Source organism: Poecilia latipinna, unplaced genomic scaffold (genome assembly GCF_001443285.1).
Source record: "Poecilia latipinna isolate Pla-1442-1.1 unplaced genomic scaffold, P_latipinna-1.0 Scaffold805, whole genome shotgun sequence".
In the NCBI taxonomy this organism is placed as follows: Eukaryota; Metazoa; Chordata; class Actinopteri; order Cyprinodontiformes; family Poeciliidae; genus Poecilia; species Poecilia latipinna.
The window spans coordinates 195,941-223,937 of record NW_015113421.1 but is presented as its reverse complement, the minus strand read 5'-3'; the positions used below and the strand labels follow the sequence as shown (position 1 = coordinate 223,937).

Below are 27,997 nucleotides of genomic sequence, written 5' to 3'. Positions count from 1 at the left end.
ACAGTTTAAAACAGCTCCTTTTAAGGGGGATGTTTTGTGTTTAGATTGCCTTTGAGCAGTTAGAATTAGGATTATCTCCCGCCTTTGTTATCCTGGTATCATGTTAAGCGTCTCAACTCTCTTTTTTGGGCAAATTAAGCTGCAAACAAAACAAACAAAGGGAAGCGGGGCTGCGATTAAGTCAGGCATGTGTGTTTTTATGTGCGTGTTTTTGTGTTGGTTTAAATTTTAGGATCAACTGCTCTCCATGGAAACACGTTGTTGTCAGGGCACCGGAGTAGCGGCATTGAGGGTAGAAAGGTGGGAGTTCCTCGCATACACATGTTTACGAGGCTCCCTTTTAGCTGGACAAATGCAGCAGACAAATGTGATTTAGCATTATCCAGAAGCAGACAGACAGGTGATGAGGCAGGAATACCAATCAATCCTTGTTACCTTAAAACGTGTTTTCTGCACCAGTCGCAGAGAAGGTCAGCGCTGGACTCCGGCAATCCGTGGGTCAAGCCACTGATGTTATTGTCTCGACATTAGTCAGAATGCATCAAAGGTCCTGTAAAGTTAATGTGTCAGCTAACGCTCTGCGACAACGAGCTGCATAAGTTTAGGTTTAATTTATTTATCGCTCTCCCCACCCCCGTTAGTGTGGATCAGTTTCGAGCTGTTGGCCCTGCAGCTCTGCTTTGCCTTGCTACAGTATTGATTTCCTGGGATTTCAAAATGCCCGCAGGACTGTAGATGAGGGCCGTGGTCAGTCGGTCCAATTAAAAACAAAAAGAGAAGGCGGAGAGATTGTGGAGGAGAGAAAGAGAAACACCTCCTGAAGGTCTTGTACCACACCCTGTTTGCCATGAAAAGGGACCCCCCTTTTCTCCCCAAGGCTCAGAGGAAGGAATGTTATTGAGTCAGTGAGGGCAAAAAAAGAGGGAGGAATGGGATAGCGGGGACTCTCACCCTCTTGTCTTTCATCACTGTGAGGTAATGTTAATTTCCCCCCCATCCAAAACCAGCCCACAGACCTATAGGGACATGACACAGCTGCGTGCAAGTTCAAAGTAAACCCAAATGCTGCTCTAATAAATGTGGAGATGATCTCCTACTGACTGTGGGCACAGGCTGAAGGCGGTGAACTGCTGATAATGTGTTTTCTCTATGTAGACAGACTGCCAGCAGGGTAGCCATGGTGAGGTAGGACTCTTGTGTCCACTGCCAAAACATCCCCCAATGGATGGATGGATGGATGGATGGATGGATGGATGGACGGACGGATGGATGGACGGATGGCTGTTTTTGTGTGTTCTCAGTCACTGTCACCTTCATGCAGAGCTCAGAACAATCCCATCATTATCTCTGCTTCTATGTCCTCACACATGACAGCATGGGATCCTCTGAGCAAGAAGCCAAAAAATTAGAAAGAGGAGAATTTGACGGGTTGATGGGAAAGAATCTGAATTCCATCTGTCCCGAAACAGGATGTGGAGAACCCGAAATGTTCCTTAAATATCCCCGGCACAATCTGTGCCCTTTGTTCCACAGAGATAACATGTCTCTGTGAGAACGAAGGCACTGTCTGTGACTCACCCACATGAAGGAGTTTATTCATAGTTGGAGTGTGTGTCAATCCTGCAATGACAGTGTACGGGGGATAAGGAAGAATAGGTGGAGAGGGGTGTCTGAAGAAAAAAATATATTTTTATAAAGATTGCTCAGACTCAGCTGAAGATGGTGGAGGCAGCAGGAGTGTGTGTGCGTGCGCGTGTGTGTGTGTGTGTATGGAGGGAACTGATTGGGTGACAAAGAGAAACAGAGCGGGGAAACGGTTGCAGTCTGTTGTTTTCCAGTGGGTGTACTGCAGTAACACGGTAATCCTCATTAATATTTATCTGCCAGGCAAAGTGGAGAGAATGATTAGCTCGTGAGGGAGAGTTTGCGTACGTCCGTGCAAGCATTTTCCTGAGTGAACCCCCTTCTGGGCGTGCTTGTGTTATATTAAAGACTGAAACACATAAACTAGGTCATCTCTGACACTTTGGAGGCAAACAACTCCCAATTCTTCAAAGGTTTTATGTCACCATGGGTGTGCTTTCTTACTCAAATTACTACAACCTGAAGCCTGTAGAAAATATTTCCTAAAAAAATAAACACACAGAGTCCCCCCCTCCCCCGCCCCGCTGTCATGTTTCTCTTCAGCTGCATTATGTCATCGATTTCCCTGCTTGCACCTCTAATACGATCACATTTAACAAGACTGATTGGAATTGAATTTCAGCCCTGGCTCCGTGTCACTTGCAATCTTTCTTTACTTGACAGCTAACACGGCGTGGGCTGAGAACAAACTTATAACAAATTAAACCTGGTCAAGCCGGAGCCGTGCTGTCGCAGATAAAAGAAAGACAACTGTTCTGGTGGATGTGTGCATCTCTGCTGATAATTTTCTGTGTAGATGACCCATTTCCCTCTGCCGCTCCCCGTCTCTGACTCTCCTGCACTCCAGTGTAGCATGCATGAGTGGAGATCAGAGCAGGAGGAAGATTGAGAGATAGGGAAAGACGAGAGGGCCAGATTAAAGAGGCAAAGAGAGAGAGAGAGAGAGCGGCAACGTAGGAGGCACGGGGAGATTACACGGTGAAAGTTAGCTCCTGGTTCTCCTGTGTCCTGTTTGTCATTCATCATAAAAGTCCAGATGTCACTGCTGTGTAACCCTGTACAATATGTTGCATGTTTTAAATACCATTCTGACTGTTTAATTGAAAAGAAAATATATGTAGTCAGGATTTCAAATTATTTTTCATTCAAACAAGAAATTTATCTCTAATTGGAGAATATGTTGATAAAATTTTAAAAAAGTACTTCCAAGGACAAGAAAACAAAACAAAGCAACGGACTCAATAAATCCAATTAATTTATCCAACTTCCATAAATAAACAACTCAAGACAAAAAAAAAAAAAACTAAACAAAAATAAAAACCAAACAAAGTATAGCGATAAAGCACAGACCATACTTATTACTAAATGGAGAGCAGCTGGTCTGTTATTGGACAGTGTGCATCAGTTTCTTCAGCTCATGTGCAAAACTTACTAAAATATTCCAGCTTCTGTGTTCTGAATATCCTCAACTGGTCTTCAAACTGACATTAACTGTGTTCCCATCAACAATTTTTTATGTGCATTTTGAAGTATTATAATGCCACTTTTTAACGTGTTTGTTAAAGACAAAATTGATTTCTGTCAGCCACAACACTGGGCCATTCTAAAGCCCCAAATAGTTGCCTCCTGCTCTTCATTTTGTTTCTATGGTCATAGTCAGTCAGCTGACACGCTGTCGCTTTAAGTCCCAGCCCTGTTTTGACCTTTCCCAGGATTCAGCAGGACACTGTAAACACATAAAATCATGGGAACGTTGCACTGTCATGCCTAAGCCCTCGTCTCCCTCCCCATCAGGGCAAATATTTACACCCTATTATAAATTATAGCAGCCCAAAAGCATCTCCAGTCAAGGCCCGCTTCATTTTGGAAAATTCACACCGTAGGGTTAGGTCACATTCCTCATAGGCTTCTCAAGACCCTAGTGATGGTGCAACAGAAAACAAGCCCCTAGGTGGTTAAATAAAAACATTAACTTTATAATTCTTTAAAATATACTGAAAAATATGAAGGAACCAAAACAAAAAGACATCTAAAGCTATGTAGAGTCAGACTGGGTTTTATGAAAGAGCAAAAAATTACTTTATGGTACATTTAAAATGAAATCTCTATTTATAAAATCTTTCCTATAATACTATAGCAGAAGAGATAAAAATAAATTCATTGTTTGTCTTTTCTTTTTCTTATTTTAAAGGTTACAGCTGAAATAAAATAGATCCTACTGGCTTTCAGGACACGAATCCTGAGTTTGAACTCAGCTCTCAGTATTTCAGCCTTTTCACCACTCATAAAACAGAAACCATTTATAATTCAGGACATATTTTTTTAGCTGCACCATCAAGTCAGAGTTTACAACAGACTGGGAACAAATTTCACACATTACACAGGACCACCGATGTTCTGAGCACAGATTGTATATTGGGGTTTGTATTGCCTCCATGTGGCCATTGTTGCAAATTGGTGTGTGTAAGCTCATTTCTGTCCCAATAAACACAGTAATTATATAAGCCTTTTTCTCATGGCTGAGATAATATACTTTCCCATTAAATAGGTCAGATGAGGATATTCAGTCCTGGGAATACTGACAGAGGGGAAGAAAAAAACAAGTCCATTTTATGTTGCAAACATCCTGACGAAACTCCCAGTGCTGTCAGAAGCAACTTGTTCTTGTGTTTGAGACGGTAAGACATTGTTTGGGATTTTTTTTTTTCCATTCGGCCTTGCGTGAAGGGTTATGTTAAAATAGTTATACCTTTAAACATTTAAAATTCTCATAGATCTGTTGAAGTACTACAGCCTGAGCCACTCCTGTTACGCTAGCGCCTTCATATGCTTGAGCAATGCGTTTCTCCTTGTCATCATTGAAAAACGATTATTCAGACGTTCCAAAAGCATGGTATCTATTAAATCACACGTTGCACTTGCAAGAAAGAAAAACGGTCTTGGACTCCAGGCTGCAAATCAAAATATCTTAACACATAGACCAGCTGTGTCTGTGTTGAAACAACAGTGGTCTGTCTCATCAGCTTGGATGGCGACACATTTGGCAGTACTGGACTCATTCGATATGTGTCCCCTGCTGACCGCCATCATGCACTCCAGCAGCAAATTCTGCACAGTTTTGAAATGCCATTAAAAACAGCAGCAGTTTCCAGGTGCTCCTCAAATACTCCATGTACTGAGGCTAGAAAACCCACTAAGCCACAGAAAACACCAGAGCCCTCATCTTCATCTTTTTATTGCATGGCTAGCACAAACACTCCACAGAACTTCACAAGGCTTGTGAGATGGGCAAGAATGTGACACTTTCAACTCACCTGATCATTCTGCTGCCAAAGTGCTAGCCTATAACTTTAATCCAACAATGTGGCCACATTTACCTGCCCAAACTTTGAAAAATTTCACACAATTGTCAATATGGATCTTGGACGACCAGTGTCTCTACACCCTTTTGAAAAGGTGGTCCATACTGGTGGCTCCTTCTGTTCTCCAGGCTGTGTTATCTTTGTTACCATCAAAGTAAAACAAAATTTAGGGGAAGCAGCTTAAGGCACTTACAACCTCACAGTTTACCGGTCATAGCAACTGTGAAAATCCTTGAAAATATGCCTCTGGTGAAGAAACTGTTCGATATTTAATTTTGGTCTTGGTTTTCTTCATCGCCTAAATGATAAAATCAAAATTTGTTTGATGATACTATTGAGTTTCTCCAAGCATCATCTAGATTGACATTGAATGTGATTATGTGCACAATTACTGTTTAGACGTAACTGTATGACGTAATTATGTGGGTAGAGGTCGCCCTCTGGAACCTAAAAGCAATGTGTTTCTGTGTTTGAAAGGTGACAATAAATTGCATTAAAGTCATTCAGAAGGTCTGGGGTGATGAGGACTTTGACCTCTGTTGTCCATAAGGGGCAGGACTTTGCAGCGCAGGGTGTTACACTGACTGGACAATGACACTCCTCTTGAGTTGCTTGTTGCCCAGTGAACGAACCACGCATGCATAAAATCCTAATAGAATACTCTAATACTTGTAGCACTAACGCAAAACATAATCAAAAAGATGAAATAATGTGGATACTTTTTCAAAAACACTGTATGCCTGAGCTTGAAAATTTGTGAGTCCACATGCGAATGTGTGTCACCATCGTAGTCTGAGAATGATGAACAAACAGTTATTGTCCAGTTGGAGCAGGTGCGTGAGAGGTGTTCAGCTTGTAAGCACATCCCTTTGCTCTGGAAAACAAACACCGTGAGAGAGAAAGCGAGAGGACCGCTCGCTCTCTGCAGTTTGACGGAGTGCATGTCACTTTAAAACCAAGTGCCCGTCAGAGAAAAACTGAGCGAGGAACCGCACTTCCTTAGTGGGAATGTTTGTGTTTGTGGCGGTGAGGCCAACGGGCAAAAGCTGCTTTGCTTCAGTTTAAGGAAGAAAGAAGAGAAAGAGGAGAGAGACAGCAATGACCACTAACTGTGTGAGACTGGGACGGTGGGAATAACTGGGTTTGACCTTGAGGACACATCAAATAATTCCCAGGGAGACGGAAGACCAAGAAGGACAGAGATGACCAGTATTAACTTTGTTTCTAGGGTGGACGGAAAGACTATCTACTGGAGTTAAATGGCACCAGGAGGACACTGAAAACTGCTGTTACACTTATTTCATTGCCTGGTCCTCAGTGTATTTTACTTTGAGTTGCTCGCCTGAGAAAATAAAGCTCTGATATCTGGATTCCTCTCTGCCATAAACTCATCGTGTCATAAATGTCGCAGAGTTAGTTTGACAATGGAGGCTGTTTTATTGGGTCTAGACGACATGGTCTGTACGCGTCGAGGTCTGCTGTGGACTCTCACCTCCACAGCTGTCCAGCGAGTTTGTGTGCATGCCAGGAATCTTCCGGGGGCCCTGCATCTATTTCATGCACACAGATGTGTTTCAAGACCTCTTTACCAGGTAAATACCTCCAATACACAAGAAACATGGGCTTCCTCATGGTTTCAAGTTGGCATCTCTCAGTACCCATCCACTGCCAATACATTTTTAATCAGTTTTCTCTTGGAAAGTGGTAAAATGGCGATTACATTTGCTACAGTGGCACCTGGAAAACAAACTATTATTAATAGATGATGTGTCATTCTTGAGTGTCAATACTTGAGACAGAAGAAAACAGCAACAGAGGAATCAGAAAACTGAAGGCTAAGTTTATTCTTCAAGAAACTTGAAAAAATCAAACTTGGTTTGACTGAAGGACAGAGCCGGTTTCGAACTGTTTTTACTTGTGTCCATCTGCAACCCTGGAATCAGCTTTTGCTTTGCAAATACTGTCTGTAGAGTTCTTTTGTTGTTTGGCTAACAGGAAGTTGTGTTGCCAGGCTCTTCATAAAGGAGCTTGTAACCAAGCTGTTAAGCTTGAATGTGTAACTATGGTCGTTAAAAACAGTAGATACTTAACAATTGCATGGTTTTCTTGCCCGAAGTTCTTTTCCTCCCTGAAAACTTTGGATTCTTATTTTGCCTGTTTTCCTAAGTTTCTTCATAGCTTTTTCATTATTCTAATTTCATTTCTTGGAGTGACAATGTCTCCTAGTTTTTAGTTACTTCAAGCTATGATTCAGCAAAATGGCTGATCAGCATTCACTTCAGCATGTTCAAATCGGTACTTGCTGCTTTCATGGAGCAATTAGTATTCCCTGGGCATCCTAGCTGCCCTCTATGCAGATGGCACCACTAGAACAAACCCAGCAGACTGAGAGAGAGGCACTCTCTGGGTCTGTGTGAGGACAAGGTTGCACTGCTTTGGTCAGTCTGGTCATTAGAACATGAAGTTTAACCAGACATCTCAATACATCATGTATAAAAATACATATTTTTTTTCCCACTGCCTGACATCAAATCACACCAAACTTGTTATACAAATTTGTTGTTTGGTCAGTTAGAATTACTTAAATTATTTATTTTCAGTAAATGCAAGAATAATAGAAGATTTTTCTCTTTTTTCAATTCATTTGGTTGGTGTTTGAAGGAATTTTGAACATCAGCTCAGGTATGCAGGCCTACATTTCTTTACATGTTTTCTTTGGAACTGGGATCAGGGCTTGGTCATGGCTACTCAAAAAACACTGACTTCATTGTCCTTCAGTCACTTTCTGGCAAGATACTTTTGGTCATCAGAGACCCATTGGTGCCAAAATCTTAACCTTCAGGCTTACGACTAAAATATGATGCTTGGATATTTACAGATAATGTCTATTTCACATGATACCATCTGCTTTGTTAATTGTGCCAGACCCTCCTGTAGCAAAGCATCCACACAACAGGATTCTGTCACCCCTATATTTCACAGTTGGTTTGACGTCCTCAGGCTAGGGAGCTTATCCCTTACACTTCCAAATCTTCCAATTGTCATTTCATCCAAATATTTTAATTTTAGTTCTATCAGACCACTGGACATGTCTTTGAAGGTCTTTGTCTTCCTTGCTGACTGACCTTTCAGTCCACGTTAGTACAGGACATGTTAACAAAAAAAAAAAAAAAAAAAAAATGAAGTTGAACCTAATTTAATGTCAAACAGTGAGGGAAAAAATTGATTCTGTGCACAGTGTTTGTACATATCTGGTTTCAACTGTACATGCACTCTAAGATAAACACACTCACACACGCACCCCCACCATGTGTGCTTTCCTGCTTTTTTCCTATGCATTCTTCTTTGCTCTCGAGAGAGGAGTAGCTGAGTTGTTGTTTTGACTTTTGCGTTTAAATGTGGTCCGATGTAGCTCCTTAGACTAAGCGTCCTGAGGGAGGAGAACACAATCAGAGGAAGCTGCAATTATTTTAAACATCATCCTTAGTTAACACCCCCTCCTACTTTAGAGACACGGCCAATCGGTAAATCGGCTCCCAGCTGCTCTTTTTGGAGTAATTCCACTGAAGCGTTTTGACAAGTTACCCGCCTTTAATACAGAGAGATATATTCCAAGGTGGAGCGATTAATAGTGAAGAGAGTTGCATAGGTGGAAAAGGAGGGGGTCAATGCGTCAGGAAACAGGATGGAGATCCTCCTGCCTTCTATATAACAGTTAATGAGAAACACAGCCTTACAAAATCAAGACACACAGGAGAGACAGACTGACATAAACTGAGAGGAGTTTAACTTTGTCAATTTTCACTCTCTGTCTTCTTCTCTTGTTCCTTTGAAGTGATCAAAGTCTTTCCATATTTGTCGTAATTCCTCCCAACAACAAACTTTCTGTTTTTCCTTCCTAAATTCTTTCACTTTTTTAGTCCAGACTGCCAGATAAATCCATCTCCGGCATCCAAGTAGCCCAGTCCATGTCCCTGGTCAAGATATTTTACTACACCTAAGGGTGTGCGTTACACCTGCAGTGCTTTGCATCTTTGTGTGAAGCAGCATCCCGTGTGATGAAGCTGCAGTGCTACACCAACCAGCAGATTTGTACCATTTGTAAAATGTTATTTGTTCGCACAGACATGCACTTATTTCCCTTTTGAGAGCTCAGCCGTGTGTTTACACTTTCATACATCAGACTGAGTAATATTGACTCAACAGCCTCCAGTCACACATTTTCCTCTTGTGTTGTGACCCTGTAAAGAGGGTTAGGACCAGCAGGCGTGCCAGGACGGTGCTTTGCTGTGCTGTGCTAGACAATGTCTCTAGGTACTTATTTGTCATTTCTCGTGTTGTTTAGACTCACACTGATCTCAGCTGTGTTCATTGTATCTGTCCTTTGTCTCGCTCCCTCCCCTTCTCCTTGCAACGCACCCCCCACAACCCACAGTCCCAAAGGAAGGATATCCTGCAAGCAGCAAGTGCAAGAACTATAACAAACACAGGTGGTTGGGCTTCCTTTGACTTGCAAGGATCATATTTACAGTGTCTGGCAAAAGTATTCATATACGTTAATACATTTTTGTCAGGTTGCATGCTCCAACCTCTATTCAATTTTTGAGACAGAGCAACACAACGTAGGGCATCATTTTAAAATGGAAGAAGGATACAAAGCTTTTTTTTTTGTTTTGTTTTTTTTGGTTAAACATTTTGGACCTTTTATGCTGATACACAGACAAAGAAGTTGAACAAGGTGCTATGAAGATAAATGGAGATAAATAATGAACAATCTTTCAGGAACACCTTGTACAAGCTGCAATTTTTAGCAACATGCAGACAACTGGTTTAGATCAATAGACTGGTCCAGTCAAATGTCAGACCTCAACATAACTTGTGCTAAGACTAGACAATTAATGGCAACAAATGCTCCTCCAGTCTGGCAGAGCTGGAGCTATTTTGCAAAGAAGATTTGCAAATCAATTCAAACTGGTGAAAGACTTGCAGCTGCAACTGATTCTAAGCAAAACATGAAAAACCATGTGGGATTTTTTTTCCATTTGACAGTTATGTACTACTTTGTGTTGGTCTAAAACATAAAACATGAAGTTTGTGAATGTACTTAAATAGATGAAAAAGTGTGAATACCTTTGTAAGGTGCCGTACCTCAACATGTTATCTTCCAGCTTACATGACCAACATCTGCATTATTTTGTTCTTAATAAATTGAAGTGACGTGAACAAGCTCTAGAGGGTTCGTCATCCCCTTTTTAAAAAAAAAACTCAACAAGATAAACATCCTACTTACACTCATTTATTTCCTGTCACAACAATTACTAATAAGAAGAGCTGGCAGGAAGCTGGTTCTCCTAGAGGCCAAACAACAAACTTTGAGCCTATCTGTTTCCTAGCAACGGTACCCCAGTGGAAAGTTTTATACATATTTAAAGTCTCAAATCATGTCCCACTGATCATGCATATTCATTATTCCCTGCCGCTTGCTTGTAGGCTGGCCTGCATGACGTGCACATTGAAAAGCAGGCCAGTTAACTCCCACTGAACTCATCTGGTCTGGTTTCCTTTGAGAACAGCTCTGTCATAAATCATATTCCAAATCCCATTGATGCAAACCAGAGACAAACAGACACTAAGCATCTGAGTTGCTCAATTTTTCTTCTGTCATGGTCTCAGCTCACTTGTAGTTGTTCAATTAAGTCCTTTGTTTTGTGGTCTGGCGAGCTCTGGGCTCTCAGTCAAACCACGGTGGGTTTTTCTCTAAGCAAGTGGATTTCTTTAATGTTGGGTGGTTGTCAGCAACCTTTACTCAGTTATTTTTATGTAGTCCATCTGCCTCTCATGTTCACTTTATCATTCCTTTGTTCTCATATTCCACTGAAGCAATGGCCAGTAAATGCCCCAGTGAGAGGTAAGTATATACCCAGAATGGGGGAATCTGTGTTAATTCCCAGCTTTCCTGTTTTTTTTTTTTTTCCATGCTTCCCATCCAAGTAACTGTTGGACGAAGAATGACACTGAACTTGTGACTTCCTACTGAGGCATTTTGATCGTTACTGCCGTCTCCCAGCAGTCTTTACTCGCCCTGCCAGAGTCATGATCTGAATGTGAGAAAATTTTTTCCCAGAACCAGCAGTGGGAACTTTTCAAAAGGGAGGCCATTTCCCTCTGCTTTGTTTATTTTATCTGCAATTTTCTAATTTGTTGGCAACTACCTTGAGGCATGTTTGTGTTTGATATCCTTGCACATACAGACACACATACATGCCTGAAGCCCAGCTGATGGTTAAAGCCGTTTACATTGTCCCCCCGGGGATACGGCTCTATTTGCATAGTTTGTCTGAAAAATATTTCCACTGGTCCATTCCCAGATTTATCACATGTTTAGTGTGTGAGTGTAATTGTGAGAGATCGTGTGTGAAATTGAAGCCAAGGTTTACTGGCATCTGAAAACAGGGTAAAGAAAATGTCTCCTGTGGAGATTCCTCAAAAGCTAAATCGTGCGCTTTACTTTTTACAGGCCACTCAATAAATCATAAATTGTGATCAAACATTAATCTTTCATACATATTTTGTTGATATGAACTTGTTTTATGAATAGCCTGCCGATTTACAGCATCTCAGCATTTTAAATATTAAAGCAGCAGCAGCCCTTCAGTATAAATAGCTCACTGAGTCAACATAGTGGCTTCGTACTGTAAGCTTCTTAGTCATCACAGACTTTAATTTCTCTGGCAATGTGACAGTTTGTCAGATTGCTTGATGAGATGGCAACTCGTTTGATTAATTGCATGCTTGTGCACTTAAATCCATGGTGTGCAACCAGAATCAGACTTCTCATTCTCTAAGTTTACTTTCTCTCTACAAATTTTTTCAAAATTTTTACATAAGAATACTCTATTATGACTATGTGTAAGAAGTTTTTGAGTATCATTTATAAGTAGAAAACCAAGAAATTACATTTACACAATGAGTGCAGTCTACACATACTGCACTGTCCTTTCGCTGGAGTGGTATACAACCAGACTTTACAGAGCATCCAAATTTCCGTATTTGTCTCTGCTTGACTTGAACTAGTCCCGTACTTTCAACCACTAAAATAAACATGTATAACCTTGCTCAGGTATTACTGAACCAGACTTTTTGTGTGCCGTGTTTGTTTTGAATCTGCTGTTTAAACAGGGATGACCAATGACGTCAAATTTGGTGTCAAATTTGGCGGACCTGTGCAATGAGCACTGAAGCTCTTGCAGTCTGCAGCCAGAAACCATGTTTGATTCTGTTCGCATTTTAACATGATTTATTTGATTCACTATAAACCAGGTTAACATTGAGCAGCCTAGATGGTACATCTGGCAGGCACCCGTTTAAATCTTCTAAGCGTGTCTCAATCTTAGCCAAAGTGAATATAATATGAGGTTTCTTGAGGGTGGTCATCTCCTGTTGAATGATCTGATAGATTTAACTATGGCATTATTTGTGGGGATGTAAGAGCTTACAATGTTTTAAGTTCAGAGGTTAGGGACTCAGTGTAGAATGGTAATCCCAGAGGATTACCAAGGGAATCTGGTAAATATCTGAGGAAATCCCTCTGAGGGACTCCCAGATCCTTTATTTCATTTGATATCATGTCCTCCAATGTTGGGTCTATGTGTGTTCGCCAAGTAGAAGTTTGGTCGGCTTTGAAAGATTGGGCAGCAAATTTTGGTATCTACATCTATAGGTCAGAAAAACACAATATGTACATGTGCACATTTGTCAAAACCTGTGTAAGTTAAACATTTATTCATAATTTTAAGCTTTAAATAAACAGTTTGAAAAATGACAACCTGAAATGCATAAGAATATAAAAAAAGTCAACCCCCTTCACATCTGCAACTGTGATTGATGGATTGTGTGTTTTTATTTACTGAGCTGACATTTTCTACCTATACCTTCAGACTCTGGCTCTCCTCGAGGCCAAATGGCCAAATGGAAGATATTTAATACCCTTACTGGTGACGAGATTCCCCTTAGACTGGAGAAATTGCGCCCACACTCGCACAGAGAACACACACAGCTGCCAAAGGCTCTCCCTGCAGATGAGCCGGGTCATTTTTCATTGCCCCACCTCAGAGGAATCAGGCGTGCAGAAATGGAGCTCAGCTGCAACGAGCCAACACTAAAGATTGATAAATCTTGACTGCAGAGCGCTGTGGATGGGATAACAGTTCCTTTTGGCTCCACTGTTAGTCAATACTTCAAAATAGATGCTGGAGGAAGAAGAAGAAAAGTCTCAGTCTGCACTCTGCTCACTTTGTCACATCAGATTTCTCATCACCAGCTGCTTTTTAATATTACTATTATTTATGATGTTCCTTCTATATGTCTGCCTACTTTATCTTCATTTTTTTTCTCTTTTGTTCTCTTCTACCCTCCTCAGACACTCCCCCTGTGAATTTCTTCCCTCTTTGTTTTATTGCTGAAACATGCATTTGTGTGGAGTAGGTGGAATGAGCAGAAGGGGGTTAATTTATTTATTTATTTTTTAAAAAAAAGGTAATTTCAAGTCTCTATCGACATTCTAGACCAAGATTCTCTTTGCTATCCTGGGATTGTGTTACTGTCATGAGCTTCTTTGTATTATATTGTGAGGGAATACTTTTCTGGGTACTTCTACTTTTTGTGTTACAGTGCCTCCTCCTGCAAGCGTCCTACATTTCTGGCACAGTGTGCATGCAGAGTTGGCTGGGCCTTCTGAAACATTGTCATGACAACTTTTGTTTGCCTTCGGGGGAGTGGCTGGCACTCGGTACATATTTGAACATCCCAGTGTGGATGGACTGATAGGTACTGTTGTTTGTAAATTCAGTGATTTCTATGTGACCCAGCGAAAGTAAGGCTCTTTGAAAGCATATAAATGTTACAAGAGTTGAGGTTTAAAAAGGCTGTACAAAGTCAGTACATTGAGCAGTTTTGACTGCTCAATGTACTTGAAAAAATATTTATTCTATGAAGAACTTAGCACATCCTACACCTTAAAGGCCAACATTACCTCCTTTGGATGAAATAACTTCTTTGTTGTTTCAATTAAGTAGTGGAATGCATTAAAACTGTGACAGACAATTTAGATAGTGTCTACAATGATTTTTCACCATCTAGCAGTCACTAACGTCAGTCTAAGGAAAGCTTGACACAGTCCTCACTTTTAGCTGTGAGATGTTTGAGGGGTTTCTTGCATGTCACCGGTAAGGTTAAATCAAATCGGGTCAGTTCCGGAGCACTAGCATATTCCTCTGTGAATATCTGATTATTACCACCCACGTACATGCATATATACATTTAATCACACATGATGACAAAATCAGCCAAGAACAAAGCATGCCAGGATATTTTTCGCCTGTGCTTTTCTGCTGTTTAGACCCCAGGGTACATGTTTAATTGGGTAGTGGAATGCATTAAAGCTGTGACAGACAATTTAGATAGGAGTATGCAGACAGTTGTATTTATTATTCAACAAGATAAATGAGTAGAGTGTTTGGTATTCTATTCAGTCAAAGGGTAGAAAACGGAGGCTGTCATAGCTTGACTGCTCGACTTAAGTCAGTGCCCTTGAGTTTGTGCCACAGGCTTTGTGTCCAACTTTGAGGGTGCAAGTGTGGGAGTAGGTCTATGTTGATGTATGAAAACAAGCTAAGACAGAAAACATTACAGTGAAGGAGAGGTCAAGAAGGAAGATTGTCCTAAGCTTCAGGTTTTTGTCTATCCTAAGAGAAAAGCATAGACATTTTACTGATTTATGTGTGACAATCAAAGACAGTCTACATCACCGTCTCTGTGCATGCATTGCCGGTGGTATCAGTGAACACCGGGTCACTGGGGTCTACAGTGATTTCTCCCTGTATGAATTATAGATGAAGAGAGGAGGTGTAGGGGTAAGAGATCCTTCCCCTGTGAACGGCTCAAACAGCCCGTCTACATCCGTGCAGATCAGCCCCAATAATCACTGAAGACTGTGTTTCATTTAGATAAAAGTCCAGAGTACATGACATCACTGGTACATGCTTGTCACAAAACACTGTGCTCACCTCATTAGTCTGTCTGGAGTGTGTTCACCCCTGCTACCTCAGCATCACTTCAGTACCCTCTCTCGGGTTCCCAGGTCTGCTCAGATCTATTTAATAAAAAAAAACCACAGAGGATGGAGGATATATTATGATAGGCATGCCTATGTAGAGAAGAGACAAGATCAGGAGAGACAAAGTAACATCATAACGCGACGTGTTCTCATGAAAATATAATTAAATTGAAGGAGACGTGGGTGGTGCTCATGTGCAGATCCTTAAAATTACAACAAGCTGCAGAGTCTGTGTGTGCACCAAACTAGTGATTTTCACTTAGATGGACACACTGTGGCGCTGTGTCATAACGCTGTGCTCATGAAAGGCTTTTATGGGCTTGGATATCATCTCAGGAGACGTATGCTGTGGACTTGTTTGAATTTTTTTTTCTCTCTATTTTAAAAATAAATCCAGGCACTGCATGAGTGTTTGTGCACATCTATGTGACCCAGTATTTGCTTTACCTTAGTGAAAGCAACAGAAACCATCGTCAAAACAAGATTATGAAACAGATACAGAATAAAATTGAGCATCTGCAGACATGAAAACACTCATGGTACAAGCACAAACTTTTTATGGATGTGGTATAGCAGTGTCATTGCAATAGGATGTTCTAAAAAAAAGTATTTTACGCAGACAACATCGTTATTGTAAACTAGAATCTAAAAACACCACAATTCAGTGAGCACTTAATTAGGAGCCACTATTTAAGAGCTTAATTAAATGGCATGAATAAACCTTATGACTTAGCTGTATCCCACCAATGCATAGACTTTGTGCTTTGGGGGAGTAAAATGGGTTTTCAACCTCTGTCAATCAAAGGAGAAGGTGGATTAGGAAAAGTTGCCAACTTCATAAAAATTTCTACATGGAGGAGTGCATTTTGCAGGTAATTTATATGGAAACTGCGATTAAAAGTTCATAAAATCATAAAGATCTCAATTCACAGCAGTGTGGCCAGAGAAGAACATGAACACCGCTAAGTGATAGCTTTTAATGAAAAATTATAATTAGCTAATATTTCATATCAGCAGGTCAAAACTTCCCAAAAATTCAGCTGGTAGTTTAGGGTCTTCTGGTTTCAAATGGCTTAAAAATATGGATCAAACAAAATCCACCGTACAAGGTGACTTCATATACCATGCTGGAGACTTCAACATTTTACAGCAGTATCCTCAGTGAAAGTGTCTGGGTAGTATTTTAAAAGGAATAATCATCTCCATCTGTCAGTTTCACTCAGTGTTGTGATTCTATGTAAAAGCTGTTGTGGGGGGTTGTGGTCGAACTCTGGGAATGGAGGTTTGTTGTAAAATGAGAACAAAGCAGAGCTGAATACAGAAATATCTCCAGTTTGTTTGAAGAGCCAGTATGTTTCTGATTTTCAAAAGGGGCCTAACTGGAACCATATTTCTGTCCAAAGGACACTCGTGGGTAAGGAAGGGTGGAGTGCAGAGACACATACACATGCATGAATGTGCACACTTGAACAAACAAAACAGATCTATCCCGGTCAGTCGTTTCTCCAGACATTCCTGGCTGCCTTTCCATGACCCTCCCTGCTCCTTTGCACTATGCCACCACCCGAAGTGCAACGTAAAGAAGGCAAGGGTTTCAAGCTCCTCTTTTTTTTTAAATTATTATTATTAGATCCATTGAATTGTCTTGTGCTTTTATGTGTCTTCTATTTTAATCTCACCTGCAGCACACTGGTTGTGGGAGCTGTACCATTAATAGCACTGACAAGCCTCTTCAACTCTGGAAATCTCGTCATAAATTACATCATGAGACTGTGTGTATCAGACTCTGTGCTCGCTCGGAGTGTGAGGAGCTCGAAATTGTTTATTTGGCCTCCATAAATATGGAGGGAAAGCAGACAACTGACGGCAGAGCAACTCGGAGAGCAAACAAGTGTGTCAGTCTCAGCTGCCTACCGCAGCGTCCCACAGACAGGGTTCAAGGGATTCCTCATACTGCCTCAATTAACCGTTCTGTTGTGTTTATATTATGCTTCACCATTAGAAGTTAACTTTTCGAGGAAAGATCATGAGCCGTATTGACCCACCACGACTGCTATGTGCTCCCATTGTTAATACCAGCTCACCATTCAGATCTTTCCACTCTGGACACAATCTTCTGTTGAAATATACCAGATCCGCACCTCATTACAACCGCAGTCTAGCCAAAAATAGAAGTCCACTGGCTCCATAACAAAAGTCAGTCACAACTGTTAGTCATTCACCCTAATACTGCCTGCAGGTCATGGAAAAGGCAGGCAGGGAATAAGAAGGATAGAGGGTTAAACACTGAAAAGATTGGATTCTCAAAATCAGAAGCATTTTTTACAGTTCCTTCCACCCATGCTTCCTGCCTGTCTTTCCTCCTTGTTGTAGTTGCTGAATTTGCCTCCTCTCACTCAGACTCCAACTCTTATCCATCTCAAACAGGAACTACAATCCATCAGCTCACTTTGGCTTTTCCCCCTGTCCTCACAAGCCTTGTCCCATTTCCCCACAGAGAACCTTTCCCTCATTTCCCCCCCATCTTTCTCCATTTAACAACTGGGTCCTTGTCAAATAAAACCGAGGAAGCTACCAATAAAAGTGGAGATATGTATTTAGTTGGTGAATGAAAAAGAGAAGCCCGGTGTTTATACTAAAGCCAAAGAAAGAGTCATCTGGAGATGTTTAACTTGGACAGGCCAGTTTCCGGTGTCTGGAGCAGGCCAAAAATATCCAGAAACAGAAAAATCCATCAAGGGGGGGGAGGATGGAGGATACTCCTCCTCATTTCTCATGTGACCTGCTACATTTAGCAAACTAAGCTGAAATTTGGGATTGCAGAACGCTCTATGGCAGCGACAGCATGCCAAGAACATTAAATTTAACTGTGTCTTATTGCTTAACGTCAGAGAAGGAAATATTTCTGGTGAAGATTAAGTCCAAATTTCAGACATGTTGCAACTTTATTTGGCTCAAACGAATGAGTCTGAGAAGGCAAACAAATAAACTGGTCTCTGATGCTGCATGCTTTACATATGGCCTTGCACTGTTTTCCTAAGACAACGTCATTTTCATATATGAAAAAGACTTCTCGAGTTATTCAGACAAGCTTGTGTATTACAGGCTTAAACTTGCTTCTATCCTACACATTTCTATTTATTTGTCATACCATAAAACTGGTTGTATTTTGGCATTTTACCATCTTGTGGTTTCAACGGCTCCTGCACAGCTGTGTAAGGGGAAAACAAGTGCCCAATTTAGGCTACAGAAAAAAAAAAAAAAGAAAAAAAAAATCTCAGACTAACGGCTGCAGTGGGATGAAGGCCAGTATTTAGCTCTAACCTGAGAGCAGGATTTGTGTTTTGGTGTAGACAGGACAAAATGAGGTTTAATTCTCAGCCAGTGAAGATGCAGACTGTGTGCATTATAAACAACTCTGATCCAGAGACTGTTTTTGAAATGGGAAACAAGGTTTTACTGATAAATTACAACGTTTTACTGAGAACGGCACAAGTGCTAATACGTTATCTGTCAGATGCCAGGCTAGGTTCACCACATAGTTGTACATGATATTGCTGTTGACACTGATGTTAGTGTCTTAGGTGTGTTTCCTTTTTGGCAGTAAATTAAACTTTTATTTTGCAGTTTTTTTCAGGTTTTTTTTTTTTTAACATTTTTTTGATTTTCCAAGGAGATGCAGGGGAGTGTCAGGACTAAATTTGATCTAGTACCTCATATAATCAATTATACTCATTTTGCACATAGGGATTTTAGCCCATTTTGTATTTTCTATTGGGATTAAGAAAAATGTTTAAAATATTATTTTCAACTAATTATATGCAATTAGCAATGTGTGTATGTACCCTAACTCATTCCCCTTTACTAAACTTTGCTTCATACAGAGGGTCTAGACTCTCAGCTATAGAGAAACAATTGCTTCTTGAAGTTCCTGGAGGCATGGACTCTGTTGAAGTTTTAAATTTTACCCAATCGCTCATGTTTGTCTGTGAGGTATGTAAAGCGCCAGTTGGACACTATGCAGCTTACCGGAAATTGCCTGCGTTGTTAACAACCATTCTCTACTCCTGCCAAGAGAGAAATGCCAATCTGAACAAGATGGCTGTTAATGTTGATTCAAAATTTGGAAGCGTGGAACGGAGGTACTGCATGGCTCCGTTCACTTTTTCCACTGCCATTGCTGACTTCAGGCAGACAGCGCAGAAAATTGACGTCATCTTTCGCAACTTCGTCCTCTTCGCTGATTGGCCCGGTACAAATTGTACAGGAGGGGATCCACATGACCGCCAAAAGACTGTCCTTAGAGCGGCATAGCGCAGGAAGGCAATTACCAAGCTAAGCCTCATCTAAACGGAGACATTAATCCAACAACTAATTTCACCGAAGTGAAATTAGTTACTTTTGAAACTAACTTCACTGCGGGCAACTACCGATGTCCTTTTTAATCAATATCTTTCAAAAATACAAATGAAATTCAGTGTAGTTTAGGAGGCTACATTTTTCTTTCTTTCTTTCTTTTTTTTTCCAATACTAAAAACTATGGAATTAAAGCTCGTTGTTATTTTAGTCATGTAAAAGACAGACTTGGTCCTCTGCAGACTCAGATGTCTGGGTGTGTGAGCACACACCTCTACACACACACACACACACGCACACACTCCACAGAAAGGTCTGCAGTTTCTCATGGCTGAGAGCCGCTGCAGAAAATTCCCCCTCATCTCCTCCTCTCCCCGCCCCCACATCTTGCCTCCATTATTCCCGTGTTTTTGGAGCAACCTCCGGTGACAACCAGAAGCATCGCTGACAACCGCTCGCATTTTTTTTTTTTTTCCTAGCCACGCTCCCCCTTCCCTGCGCCCCTGCAGCTCTTTGACCGTTGGTACGGTCTCCCGGTTCTCCGGTGCGCGGTGCCGCCGCCGGTATAGCGGGGGCTGCCTGACCGGAGGAGGTGGAGGGAACTAGCAGCGTGAGGCTCTGTTTTCCGAAGGAGGGATGAGAGAGAAGCCAGCCTCCTCTGCCGCGCTTAATTAGCGCCTAGTTAAAATATTTTTAAGTTGGAATGGGGAAGAATACATGAGGCAGCACTGCTATAGGACACAGCCAGCTTGTAACTAACGTTAACTAATGGGCTCAAACATGGATGCTGATGTGTCTCCTCCTCTAGGCCGGCCAGGAAAACGGATGTTTTTCGATGATTTTGTGGCTGGAACTCGACTCGTCTCTTTCTGGGATTAATACTCCAGGTTTTTCCCTGTCTGTTTTGGTACAAGTGTTTCTGTTGGAACCTCGCAGGAAGCTTTTATTAGCAAGGTAATGTGGTAATAACGTTCCTTTCTGTCGCAGATAGTCTCCGAGCAGCATCCCCAGTTTACTGTCCGTGTGTAGCTGCTATTTTGGTGTCAGCTTCAGGGAAATTATGAAACACTTCGAACATGTGTACGTTAAACGGTATTTCATGTCTATGCTCTTGTTGTCAAATGTTGCTTTTGAGGGTGAGTGTTTACTAATTTCTGTCAAGTAATGGCTGAGAAATGTACCACGAACCAGGATGAGGTGATGTAGCTTCTACATGCTTGTCACAATCCCAACAGTGACATTGCAATGTGTTTTCGACCAGGATTCACAGCACATTTTGATGTGAGTAAAGTTAAGATGCTATAATCAGTGTTCAGTTAATCTAAAATTTTTTTTAAAAAGTCAATCTAATAATGTAATCTTTTATAGCTTTGTGGGATCAATAATTAGAAATATGCCTAATGTAGTTTAGTAACAGCAGAGTATTAATAAAGACTTCAATGCATTTGGTTTGGTGGTGGATAGTAGATTAGGACCATGTGTCCAATACCACAAGACATTTTATTAAAGTAAAACCAGTAGGGGGGCTGTTTCTGGTAGATTGGACTCCCTAATTTAAGCCTCAGGGCAGAGAATTGTTACCTTGACATTAAGGTTTGCACTTTTCCCAGGTCCTTGGAGCTGATTGCCAGTGTGTGTGTGTGTGTGTGTGTGTGTGTGTGTGTGTGTCTGCATTGCAGTTTAACACACTACACTTTTCAGTCGTTTTTCAAGTAACTACTCATATTCAGTCTGATTTTGTATGCTTTTTTAATTTGATTATGACTTCTGCTTCGCCAACAGAATTGCCCTTCATTGCAGGTAGATTAGAGTGAAGCAAGGTTCAAAAATGTAAAAACAAAAATGGTGTACATGTCACTGACTGTGTGCACAGGTGCACCCAATCTAAGCCATCAAACCACATGGGAGCAGTGTGTGTGTGAGGGGGAGGTAGACCCAGTGGACATTTGCTCAGAGCATTCAGGACAGCTCACACTGGGCTGAGAAATAAGACATCTAAATGGCACTTCTCTCGCTACTTTTTTCCCCGTCGTCTCTTTGCTAAATCTCACTCCCAGGCCTGACACTATTACGCAAGCAGAGATGAACTGTGAGAAAGTAGAAATGTAGTTTGGTTTAACTCTTACAGTAGTGGTGTTTTTGACACACCCTTACTAAATTACATATATGCCCCAGGTGCCCTCCTGGGGAGGAGTTACAAAGCAGTTGTACTTGTGTTTTTGTCGTGTTGATCTGTGTTTTGAAAGGTCTTCTCATCAATTACTTGAGCTTTGTTGTTGTTGTTTTTTTTTTTTACTTTTTCCTCATGCACTGTCCTCCACCCCACTGCATCCCCATCTTCCAGATGTGAAGGAAATGTGGGAGTAACTGGACGCTGTTTGTGGTCCTTGGGGTGCCCGCTTCCTGTTACATCGTGGAGAAACTCCACATGTGCTGGAAGCAGCAGGATACAGATACGCATAGGCAGCAGCATGCACTTCACACTTCTTTGAGAGTTGGTTCATTTGAACTGTGGTTGCTGATTTTAAATTCTGGACAGATTATTTTTTTGTTTTTGTTTTAGTCTTTGGCTTTCAGTGTACAATGCAAAACTTTCTAGCAGCTTTGTGCAGTTTGCTTTATCTGCTGAAGATATTTGCTGGAAATTGTTGTTTACCACAATCGGTGGTGTCTTCTTTGCAACCTGTGTCACTGTTTACATTTGAACTTGGCACACATAGATATACAGTAGATATATTTTTGTCTCTGCAGTTCAGCAAACCTGATGTCAGCAACACAGACAAACACTCCTGTGAGCTTTGTCAGCATCACATACTTTAACTCTACAGTTTTTTAACTGTGGTTGCTAGTGTACTGATGGGTAATGGATTTCCTGCTCGCGGAGGAATGTTAAAAATGTGCGAGAAGGACAGAGAGTAGGATACTGTCTCTGTTAGCTTATTGTGTGTAGTTCAGATAACCTTGTTAAAACTTCACTGGGACACAACATTTTCAGTTTGTGCCCCAGGTTGCAACATGTTGTTCTGCTTGGTGTTGAGACTGTTGATGTTTAATACACTGAAGTATGTGGACAAGTAGATCTAAAATACATTTTTAATTCAGCGACATGACAAAATCTCTTTTGTCATGTTACACATTTTAATTCCAGTGATTTGCTGGAATCACAGTTTAATCGTACAATGTAATGTGTATGTAATTTCATCAGTCCACAGTACTTACTTTGATGCACTTTTGTGACTGTTATAAGAATCAGATAGGTTGTGGGACATATGCCTTGATATGAAAATCTCTTTGCTCCATTAAGTACCATACAGCACATTTTTCTCACTGATTTAGTTTCTAGAAACTAACTCAAATCCGATGACTCCAGAAAAGGAAAGTATCCCAATTATCACACTGTTATTTTCTGAGCTAACTTAAGATATCAGTATTTTGTGCTTGAATGTCTGGATCGCTTAAATGTCTTGAAAAGTATATAATTTTGAAATGAGTAAATAGTTTATAAGCAACAAAAGTAAAAGCAAACTTGTGTTTTTTTTTTTTTTTTTTATCTTTCCCAGATGACAGAGGGAAGGCGGTGTCAGGTCCATTTACTGGACGACAGGAAACTGGAGCTCCTTGTACAGGTGAGTTCCTTTTCTTTTTTACTGTTTTACAGATGCTCATTTATTTTAACACAATAGAGATGCAGTTCTCGATGTCTTAAGGGGTTTGACTATTGCTGACTAAGGGAAATTTGGTGAGCAGTAGGTGACACTGCACTTTCCTCCTGCTCATCTGATCTCTCTGTTCTTGGCAGAAGATGGACACTGCAACACAGATTCGATCCTTTGAGAGTTATTCTTCAGTTATCATCTGTCCTGTTCCTGCATTTCTTCCGTTTCCTGAGGTTAAATTTGTGTCTTTTGTTGATTGCTAATCACTTCCATTTTCTCTTCTTACTTGCTGACTGAAAAGACTGAAGTATGTTCTGTTCTTTGGCTCGCTGTCGACTGGCTGTTACCTGATTTCTGTGGGAAGGCTTAAAAAAAATCAAATAATTTCTCTGGAAAAACAAATGTAAGATGAATGCTAAGGAATGGAGAGAAAGGATGGAAATAGAGTGGAGAAAATGAAAGGCAGGGCTGAGGATAGGTCTGCTGACTTTCTGATTTGATTACTCTGCCAGAACTGATCCGCTCTTTTAAATTGGTAGTTTGTTCTGCTGCTCTCCCTCTTATATTCCTGACTTAAGCTCTCATCACTCTCCGTCCCATACCACTACCACAGTTTGTCATTCTCATCTGATTTTCTCTGTAGTCTCTCACTGAAAATACCACCTATCTTTTATACTGTTCTCTTCTTATTCTCTTTACGATTAGAAGTTATCACTTTCTTACAAACATAATTTTTAAGTAGCATGTAAGCAGGCCCTGTTACAGATATCTAAAGGATTAAAATGTCTTGTTTGCCTTCAGGGTATACAAAATAGCGTGGAACTACAATTAGCATTAAGAAGGAATGAGACAAAGGCCTGAAATATGGATTAAAAAAAAAAAAACAGTTATCCCTTTTTTTATTACTTTTGTGTCTCTTTGTTGGGTGAATGTTTTGTAGTTTGGCGCGCTGTTAGTTGGACCAAAGAGAATAATTTTCTTCTCTTCGCTTTTTAATGTACTAAGAAAACTGGGGTTAGAAACGATATTCTTACTTTACATTAGAAGCATTAAAAACAGTTGACAATCTATACAAACCAAGAACCTCACTGACTACTTCAGAGCTGCAGTTTGTTTCTCCTCTGAACGAAGTGTCATCCACTTTACCAAATGTCCTGCTCCCTTACATGCCATGTTTTGGTACACATTACACTAAAAACTGGAATGTTTGCCCATTCTGTCATAGTCATTGCCTTTTCATGCAACTCATTTGTATTTCCCTACAATGCTCTGTCTGGAATTTCTTCAATTGAGCTCAGTTTCTCAGTGGACTGACCAGGTTGAATTATGTGAATTATGCCGATGATTTTCTGTGCTGTTTTGAATTGTCGCCTGCGATGGTTGCAGTTTGGCAATAGCACTGGAGGAAATGAACAAACCCATCCAGTCCTTGTTGGCCATGGTCCTTCACGGCTGAGCTGGTGCTTTACATGCATCACAGCCAAATGTTCGCGATTGGGTAAAATCAAATTCACTTGTTTAAAACTTCCAACAGTCACCTCAATCAAGCAGTCATTTCTCAGTAGCTCAGAACAAGTAACGAGTTTTTAACAGGTCAATCATTCTTCTATGCAAAATTGCTAAAGCTCTATCAAGGTGTGTAGTATCTGTGTACATCATTTTATAAGTCTGGATTTTGCCTGGGCCATTCCGATGCATGAATATGCTTTGATTTAAACCCTTACATTGTAGCTGTTGTTCACTCTTTACAGTAGTTGCCCTGCAAGAATGTGAACCTCCACCACAGTGTCAAATCTTTTGCTCACTCCTTAGCTCTATCCATCTTTCCATCAACTCTGACCAGTTATTTCACTTCTGCTGAAGAAAATAATCCCTAAAGCATATAGCTGCTCTTGCTATCTGTTACGGTGGAGATTATGTGCTCACCTGTATGTGAAGTGTTAGTTTTGTGCTACATCGCTTTGCATGTAAGACAAAAGGTTTAATGTTGGTCTACTCTAACCAGAGCACCCTCTTCCAAATGGTTGCTGTTATTTGTTCAGAAATGTTCCCTTCACAGAACAGATGTATTTATGCACACAAGTCGACTGTTTTTAACAGCTAGGCTACTTGTGAAGGCAGTGGGTTGCTATAGATTTTTATTTAGAGGGATCAGAGCAAAAAGGGGATTAATAGCAACACATATCACAATATTTAGACATTTTGAATGTAAAAATTGGGAAATTATCTCAACATAATAACTTAAGTTAATAGATGCAACTTAACAATATTTGGAGAATTTCAAGCTGGTATGAATACTCCTCCAAGGATGCCACTGATAAGTAATTTCTGTTACTGAATCATAAATCTGAGCAGCTCTGAAGGCACCAAGGGCATATAAGGCTGTTTGCTCAGACAGAGCAGCAACTTGCTGCCAACAAGGCAACTAAACTACATTTGTGCGTTGTCTGTTGGTAGTCTTGAGTGTGTCTCCTCCTCACACTCAGAGCCCTGTAATTCTCACACTGTTAATTACCCGTGATGCTGAGAAGGCACAGGCTGAATGTCTATTAGAGGTAATGCTGTCTAAGCTAGCAAGGAGATGTTCCATCTGATAAAAGGCTTCTGTGTTCGTGGGTCTGTGTTTGTGTGTGTATTGCCTGTCATTCACTGTCCATATCACTGTTGATATCTCTCACCATTACATTAAACATCTGATACATTCAAGGCCACAAATCAAATTCAGAGCATGCTTGTGGAAAAAGATTGATATTGTCACCTTGAGAGGAACCCAAACTCAATTTAGCTGTCATGTGCTTTGGACGGGAATCCACAGTGTGCTTGGTATTTGTACCAATATGGAGACACAAAGCACCACAAAACTCTCAGCAGTGCTGTTGGTGCTTCTTTTCATCATTACTTATTTATTCTTCATGTTTAACAGTATAGTGGGGGTTTTTCTTCTTCTCTGTTTCATTTTTCCAACTGTGTACTCGTGTGTTTACGAATGTGGCTTTGCCTCCCTACTTGCTGGTGGCTACCATAGGGTTGGGGTTGTTTAAATGGTGCTGTTGCCAAGGCAGTCTACTGTTGTGCAGTAATGAGAGACCACCTCGTTGTCTCAGACTGAACCAAAACATGTATTACTGCTAATACTGTAAAGATACCCTCCTTCCAAACCATAAACGTTTGAAATGTGTTGAGCCTCTCAAAGAGTATTTTGTTGATCTGCTATTTGGAGAAATAATAGTGCCAATCAAGATCTGGAGGGAAGTACCAATTTATGTTGAGTCTCACATACCAAACTTAAACCCCACAGTCAGTGCTCAGAATAAATAGCTGTTAATTTCCCTCTTTGCTTAGAAAAAGAAAAACGACAAATGAAAGCATTGCTTCATAACTTTACTTTTAAGAAGTATGTGAATTACTTCCAAGTATGAATTATCTTCCAGTAGACAATCAGTTGGTGTCAGAGGATCATGCTAAAATTCTCTTGACAATTAAGGAAACTGCTTCTCATATCAAAGTTCATCTAGCACCAAGTTTCCACCAAAGAAAATTTCCCAAATTCAGTTTAGTTTAATTGAATGCCATTATTTAAGATATTTTTGGGACCTTTCTATTTAAGTGTCATTCTCTACACTTGCTATGATCCTGGGGCACAGAGACGAAGGGCAAACATTGTGAATCAACTCCCTTGAACTTAAGTAAAGCGTTTTTCAGGCTACATCTCAAATGCAGTGTGTAGAGTCGTCGTTAGAAGAAAGCATGCCTCCCATGAACATGACGGATTTGACATATTTTGTCAATATCTGAGGATTTGAGGTTTTTCTTCATCTTTGTGTAATAAATACTCACATGTTGGACGGAATACGTTGTGTGTGGTCTTGTTAGCTTGTGGTTAGATTGAACAAATTGTAGAACTTGTTTTGATAGAGGGTGCTGTTGTGTGTTTTTGCAGTGCTAGTTTCACTCAGATACACAGTGTCAGAGGAACTGCCCACGTTAGCTGCACAATATCAGAAAATCATGTAATGCAATGCTGGTACTATAGGTAAATTGTAATAATTATATTAGTTGCGATTTCAAAATTTTCACCTTTCCTCGTTTTCCTGTGTGCCTTCAGCAGTCGATGACAATAGTTTCTTTGTCATTGTAATCTGTCAGGTATGAGCATCTATTCCTTATGAGACTACATTCATCATGCTGAATATCTTCTTGGCATCCAACTAAACAAAGTTAAATGTAACTTAAATTGCATTTTAATGTATCATTATGCAATCTAATTGGAAAAGGCAAAATTTCAAGTTTCTACCTTTTAGGTTACATCTTATTGAAAGCCTTATAATATTTACCGAATATACAGTAATCATCTTCCATCGTTGTGTTACATTATGTTAAGCTTTATTCTTATAATTGCATGTATAAGGCACAGTGAATGTGTATGTTATCTTCATCTTAACCTCTCTTCTTTAATTCTTATCTCTGAAGAGCCTTTATGTGTCAAAGATTAACAGTAATAACAGTAGGCATCGTTCCTTTATTGGATCTAGGTCAGTGCAGATGTTTAAGTGTGTGTGTGTGTGTGTGTGTGCGTGCGTGCTCGTGTGGGTGTTTGGGCTGTATGACATCACCTCCTTCTCTCTGAATAGCTCTTAGTAGCTTCTGACACTAAACCTAGTGGTGCAGTGAATGGATTGGAGGAGGTTATTGATACCTCGCTCTTCTGCACTTTAATGTATTTGTATGGAATTTCTTTGATCTGTATGCATTATTTTTAGAGAGGATATATCCATCATGTTTTTTTTTTTTTTTTTTTTTTTTTTTCAAAAATTTTAAAACATTTTTTTCTTTTGTGTTTTGGGGGGTGGGGGTTTGGGTTTTGA

The 27,997-nt window shown here is 40.5% G+C and overlaps 1 protein-coding gene across 8 annotated transcripts in view; it reads left to right on the top strand.

Annotated features, from left to right (window-relative positions):
- Nucleotides 1–27,997, top strand: part of frmd4a (FERM domain containing 4A) — a 103,305-nt gene that overhangs the window by 30,446 nt on the left and 44,862 nt on the right. For 3 of the 8 annotated variants that reach the window (XM_015047049.1, XM_015047048.1, XM_015047047.1), the window contains exon 2: nt 23,037–23,102. In XM_015047049.1, coding sequence (XP_014902535.1) covers nt 23,037–23,102 — 66 coding nt within the window. Of the gene's footprint in view, nt 1–6,023; nt 6,599–19,894; nt 20,431–23,036; nt 23,103–27,997 lie in introns of those variants that run through there. The other 5 variants (XM_015047045.1, XM_015047051.1, XM_015047044.1 and 2 more) reach the window with 3 other exon arrangements.